Source organism: Lathyrus oleraceus, chromosome 7 (genome assembly GCF_024323335.1).
Source record: "Lathyrus oleraceus cultivar Zhongwan6 chromosome 7, CAAS_Psat_ZW6_1.0, whole genome shotgun sequence".
Lineage (NCBI taxonomy): Eukaryota > Viridiplantae > Streptophyta > Magnoliopsida > Fabales > Fabaceae > Lathyrus > Lathyrus oleraceus.
The window spans coordinates 498,140,078-498,147,099 of record NC_066585.1 but is presented as its reverse complement, the minus strand read 5'-3'; the positions used below and the strand labels follow the sequence as shown (position 1 = coordinate 498,147,099).

Below are 7,022 nucleotides of genomic sequence, written 5' to 3'. Positions count from 1 at the left end.
AGGTGGCCATCATTCCCTTTTTGGTTCTGAATGAACTTTTCTTGAAACTCTCTCTTCTGGAGCTTTCTTTCTTCAGCTTGAGACATTCGTTTCTATAATGACCTGTTTCCTTGCATTCATAGCATGTTATTTCTTTGTTTGACTTACCTCTGGAAGTTGATTCTGAGCGATCTCCCTTGGGTCTTGGTCTCCTGAAGTTATTATTCTTTTTTCTCCAGAGTTGTTTAACTCTTCTGGTCAAAAGGGATAACTCTTCTTCATCGTCAGAGTCTTCCTTTTCAGAGTCGTCACTGTCTTCCTCTTCAGCTTGGAAGGCTTTGTTTCTTTCTGGTTTGTGTCTTTCAGATTTGGACTTCAGTGCTACAAACTTGATCTTTTTTTGAGGCTCATCTTCCTCGAGTTCTATCTCGTTTCTTCTGAGTGAACTGATGAGTTCCTCAAGGCTGATATTGTTCAGATCTTTGGATAACTTTAAAGTTGTGACCATGGGTCTCCATTTCTCTGGTAAGCTTATGACTATCTTTTTGACATGATCTGCAGTTGTGTAGCCCTTATCCAGAACTTTGAGTCCTGCAATTAAAGTTTGAAATCTAGAAAACATTACCTCTACAGCTTCATTGTCCTCCATTTTGAAGGCTTCATACTTCTGAATTAGAACCAGAGCCTTTGTTTCTTTGACTTGAGAATTTCCTTCGTGAGTCATCCTCAGGGAGTCAAGTATTTCTTTAGTTGTTTCCCTGTTGGTGATCTTTTCATATTCATTGTAGGAAATGGAATTTAGTAGTATCGTTCTGGCTTTGTGATGGTTTTTGAATTTGAGTTTCAAATCATCTGTCATTTTGCTTATGGGAATGGCAACGCCAGCGTCAGTCACAGGTGGTGTGTAGCCAATTGTGACTATGTCCCAAAGATCAGCGTCGTAGTCCAGAAAGAAACTTTCAATTCTATATTTCCAATAATCAAAATTTTCTCCATCAAAGATTGGAGGTTTAGCATTGTAACTATCTCTTTCATTGGTGTTGGCCATAGTTTTTCTCACGCTGGATCTCTTTAAACTATTAAGTGTTTGATTAAAAAATCAATAACAAAGCCGAAGCTCTGATACCAATTGAAGGTAGAGAAAAACAAGAAAGGGGGTTTGAATTATTTTGGAAAATAAAAAACTTTTTATCAGTTTAGACACACACAGAATAAAAAGAGATTGACACAAAATTTTATACTGGTTCGCTTGAAATTCAAAGTTACTCCAGTCCACCCGGCCAAGGTGATTTCGCCTTCAAAAAGGACTTAATCCACTAATCTTGAAAGATTACACAAACAAACGTCTAAGAGAATAATCCCTTAGCCCTCTCAAGTATTCAGGCTGCACAGAGTCACTTGAGGAAGTATCTTAGCAAAAATATGATTTGTAATGCAATGTGCTTCTAGCAGAAAGCAAATGTTACAGAATTATAAGAACAACAACTTTTCACGTAAGAGCAACAGCTCGTGAAAAGGTAAGAGAGGATGAATGAGAGTTTTTGTATTCTTGTGTGTCTCAGGTGTGTTCTCTTGTGAAGTATTCCGTCCTTTATATAGAAGTTTGAGAGAACCGTTGAGTGATGACAGGATCTTGGTTATTGAAGAATGTTTATTGTCATTACTCTCCTTGTTTCTTTCTAAAACAGTTTTTGAGCGCGTTATAATTTCCTTCTAGAAATAGTTTCTTTCTAAAACCAAATTTCTTCATGGTTACGCGTTCTGAGCTGGTGAATATGTATCCGAGTCTTGTTAGTCAGAGTTCAAACTTCAGAGGTTGCTTCTATCTGACTAAGTCAGAGTTTCTCTATACTCTTGACTTCTTCAGATTCAGAGTCTGGATTCAATCTTCTTTAACAGAGTTTCTGACTTCTTTCTGTTTTTGCTGGTACCTGCGTTGATCAGAGTCAGAATCTTCTGGACGCGTTTCCTCTGAGTAGCTTCTGATTGCTGGATTCTGTATCTGATGCTTTTATATATCTGATTGTTCGATCAGAGTCCTGCACAATTTTGGGTACCATTTTTGTTCCATCCTTTGTTATCATCAAAATCTTAGAGATACATTGTAGAACCGACTTTGTTCTTACAAAAACAACCTATATACTTTCAGAGCGTGTCATATCATGAATCATAAAGATTTTTTTTAATTTGGTGCTCGATTTTTAAGGAGTCTTTAACAACCGACATAAACCACACATAAATGACTCGGCAACACACGCATTAACTAAATGACTAAGCTAAAAATTTAAAAATTCAGATTAAAGTAAAGAAACTAGCAAAAAGATAAAAAATCTAAACTAGAAAGCAGTAAATAGAAAGCGATAAAGTTCCCCCCATACTTAAACCAAGCAATGCTCTCAATGTTTTGATAAAAAACGGGAAAAGAAAAAAGAACCAGGTGAAGCAATCAGTGTCGGCCACGACCTCATCCTTGGGGTCGTCCATAGTGAATAGGTGGTGGCGGCATACCCATGCTATATATGTAGTGCAAGATTTCATCTAAGGTGTGATCACGGGTAACCTGCATATGAAAATCTATGGAATCTCTCTCCTCGAACCCCATCTGTAGTCCATGCAACCTCTCGTCATATCTAAAATCTGGTGCTCATTCCTCCCCGCATAATCATGTTGTTGATCCTGGAGCTGTTGTATATGTGTCATCATGTCAACCTGTTACTGCTGCATAGCTCAGAACAGGGTGTCACACTCGACATCTATATCATTCTGGTGGCAGAGCTCTTAGAGATCATCATCAAGGGTTATCTGGATAACAACATAATCCTACTCCTATTGAGACTGTTACCTTGATGAAGTCTACATCTGACGCATATACTGCATCATCTCTGTATGTTGTTAATGCATGACATAAATCATGTTATCACGCTCGACGTCTATGGTATTTCAGGCCCACATCTCACTATGTATGTCATCAATTGAAGTGTGTCTGCCTCCGAAAGAAGTACCTGCAAAATAGTCAAAAACAAAACGTACGGTGTGTGCAGGTGAAACATGTTGAGAATGTAATTCCTTGTGTCGAAGCATGTTGCTCGACATAAACAAGGAGTTGTCGAAATGTCGAAGAAGTGTATATCGACATAATTTTGACTTGGTTTTATTTGTTTATTTTAGCCGAGTTAGCAATCTCAGCCTATATATAGGGAGATACCCTATCATTGTTTGTAATGCAGTTGCATAGAAAAAGTTGAATAAAATTTTCGTTTCAAAGTAGAGAAGTTTCTGTACAAAATTCACAACTTTTCTTCTTCCCTTTTTTTTGTTGAAACCCTAATTCATTTTCTTCCCTAATTCATCTTTATCTTTTCTTCTTCAATTATCAATTGTGCAGTAGAATGATCTTACAATCAAAATTGATTGATTCACTTGAGTGAATAGTAAAGAACACGTAGAATAATTAATAAAAAATTGATTTTTATTTATCAAGAAAGATTTAAAATTTTCCATAAATTTAATGTAATTTCAAATCTAGAATTCGTCATAATTTTTTAAAGCTAAATTATTTCAATTATCAAAGGATTTAAATTTGGGGATGGATCCCTGCCCCCGCAACAATGCGATGCCTATTCTTGCCAATTAAATAATTTTATCTTTTAAATAATTGAATAAAATATTATAACTATAATTATTTTCATCGATAAAAGCCAAAAAAAACTGACATATTAGTACGACTACTTTATTTGTTAGTAGTTGTTACTAACTTTATCCTCTGTAAATGGATGAAATTGTTTTTTTTTTCTTTTTTTCATAAATTCCTTTTACCAAAAGTGACTATTAGAGAGTTGTGTCAAATACCATATTTATTGTCTTTACCAATCAGAATTAATTAAAACACTAATTTTTGCAAGGTTCCAAAACTTAACCCTATGGTATTGGTGAAACATAGTACACAGCATAGGGTTATCCTCTGAAGATGGAACAACAAATAACAAATTAAATAATGAAATGGTACAACAAAGAAAAGGTGCTAATTCAGAAGATGTTTTTTTTACATGTTAAAACAACAACATAATAATAATTATAATAATTATAAAAGAAAATATACAACAACAAGAACAATATAGTTCAAAAAATGAAAGTGATTAATTAATGTAATTGAAGTTTCTGACTTCTGAACTCAAATCTTTTCCTGACTTATGACCAATACTGCTTATGATGTTATATACTAGAAGCTGCTTTCAGAGCTTGCTGCTCTATCTCAATTTCAGAGTTTTTCTCACTCAGACGCAATTCTTGTGCTTCTAGACTGCTTTGCAGCTCTTCAATTCTCATGGTGCTAAGATCCTTATAATGTTCAATTACCACCACAATATAATCAAACCGAGGAGTAAGAGATCTAAGTACCTTTTTAATGATCCTTTCATTAGAGAGAGTTTCTCCACATGACTTCATCTCATTTGTGATCAGAATCACTTTGGAGATGTAGTCAGGTACCTTCTCATTGTTCTTCATGCTGAGATTTTTACATTACTTACGTAGAGACTGAAGCTTTACCTTCTTCACTGATGCATCACCGTCGTAGCACCGTACTAGTGTGTCCCATGCAACCTTCACCGTCGTCGAATCAACGACTTTCTTAAACACGTTCACATCCACACACTGATAAATGTAGAACAACACCTTCGAATACTTCTTCCTCAGATCACGTTGAGGATTCCTCTACGCATCCATTGCATTTTCTGGAAGTGCAACCGGAACGTAACCTTCGTTGACGAGATCAAGAACATATTGAGTGTCAAACAACACACACATCTGAATCATCCACCGATTTCAGTTCTTGCCATCGAACACTGGAAGCTTAGTACTCAAATTACTGTTTCCGTTCATCTTCAACCTTGTGCAATACACTCAGATCTCACCAAACACTAGTGTTTTCCAATCCACTAGAATCAAGAAATGTGATTCGATTACTAAAAAATTCAACACAAATTCAAGAAACAAAATCAATCATACAATGTCTCACCGTTCACTCGTGTTTCCCTATGTTTCCATGTGGATTTGAACCGAAACTCTATATACCAATTGTTGGTGCACAAGGTGAAGAAGATGAAAATGAAAGAAGAGAGAGAATAAAGAATTGAAATAACAAATTTCCACTGCTCTTGCAAAACGGTTACAACAAATGATTACACACACCCATCGTACACAATACACACATTCAATACATACTTTATTTGTTACTAGCTTTATCCTCTAAAACGGATGAAATTGTTTTTTTCTTCTTCTTTCCATAAATTCCTCTTACCAAAAGTAACTTTATCAGAGAGTTGTGTCAAACACTACATTTACTACCTTTACCAATCAGAATTAATTAAAACACTAACTTCTGCAACGTTCCAAAACTTAACCTTATATTGTTGGTGAAACATACACAATAATTTAAAGATATATATCAAATAACAAAACGGAACAACACTGAATCAGAAGATGTTTTTTTTACATGTTACAACAACAACACAGTAAAAGAAAATCTACAACAACAACAAGAACAACATAGTTCAGAAAATGAAAGAGATTAATTAATGTAGTTTTAATTAAGCAGCTTTTGCTGATAAACCTGTAAGATAATAACTACGAGACAATTGATACAAGATTTCCTCCAGATCTTCCTGATCATAACCTTCACCAGATTCACCACCTTTGATCTCAACAAAATCACTGTTCCTTGGAGAACCCTTATCTTGATTTGCATGTACTGATCTTTGCTTTCTCATGGCTTTTCTTCTACGATCGTGATCTGCCATCCTGCACCACCAAATTCATTCAAAACCAAAATTAGAATAACTGAATTAAATAAATAAGATAAGAGAGAGAGATGAATAGTAGATTGAGTAGTTTACTCTTTGGAAAGAGCAAGAGGGTTGGTGATTCCGGAGAGACAGAGAGGAACACCGTGGGTAACACGAAGGTTTAACATAAACTGCATTTTGTTTTGTCTTTTTTGAGGTAAAGGAAAGAGAATGGGAAGGAAATAGAGAAAGAGAAAGAGTTGTTACTCTTTTTTTCTTCTTCAGCATTTATGTATGTGTCTGGGTGTGACGTATCTATTGTCTTATCCGCTGAAGAGTTATGGCAAAAGGGTAATAAAGTAAAATCATGTAGTAATTGTGGGGTTAGAATTCAATCTGGGGTTAAAATCATGTAGTAAAATCATGTATTATAATAGAAAGGATTAATATGCTGGAAAATGACCTATTTAATTATTTTTATCTGGTGCAGGAATACCACATGTGGTCTCGTGGGGTTAGAATTCAATCTTGTGATATATATTTATAATGTAATAATTGTTGAAAATTTTCAAAAAATTTATGGAAAATTTCAATGAATCATGATGAATAAAATTGTTATCACTCATATAATGACAATAAAAGAAAAGAACAATGGAAAAAGAAAGAAAGTAAAGAACGATGAATGAGAAGAATAATTAAATTCTGTAGAGTTTATCTCTGTCCATAAACTGTGAAAAACTTCTTATTTACTTTGCAACTGCAAAATACTGTGAATACAATGTTATGAGTGCTCTATTCACTTCATTACAAAAATAAGGGTTACTCCATCTGTTTAAAAATTTATTTCAACTTGGACCTCAAGCCACAACCCAAAACTATAAGAACCCAAAATAGCTAACACTACTAAAATAGACCTAAGTCGAAATCCTGTGTGAAGCAACATGCTTTGACACTTCGACACACTAACACAACTCAACACACTAGGTGGTTCGATACTTACTTGCTTCTGTCGAGAAACCTGCTTCGACACAAGGAATTATAATTCAACACACCATCTAATTCATTGTGTCTAAGCTATCTACATCCATCATAGATCTTAGTCTTCTGAACACTTCGACTTGCATTCCCTTCGTCATGATGTCTGCAATCTGATTCTCAGTTCTGCATTGTTCCACATCCATCTTCCCATCTGCTACCTACTCTCGAAGATAATGGAACCTCATCTCGATGTGCTTGCTTCGACCATGTGCTATCGGATTC

General features: G+C 35.1%; 1 protein-coding gene across 1 annotated transcript; it reads right to left on the bottom strand.

Moving 5' to 3' along the window:
- Positions 1–5,401: 5,401 nt before the first annotated feature.
- On the bottom strand, positions 5,402–6,089 carry LOC127106637 (uncharacterized). Its single transcript, XM_051043937.1, has 2 exons — positions 5,874–6,089; positions 5,402–5,778 (listed from the first exon to the last, which is right to left on the bottom strand). The coding sequence occupies exons 1-2, from the start codon at positions 5,957–5,959 to the stop codon at positions 5,568–5,570; spliced, it is 297 nt and encodes a 98-aa protein (XP_050899894.1). The 5' UTR covers positions 5,960–6,089; the 3' UTR covers positions 5,402–5,567.
- Positions 6,090–7,022: the final 933 nt, after the last annotated feature.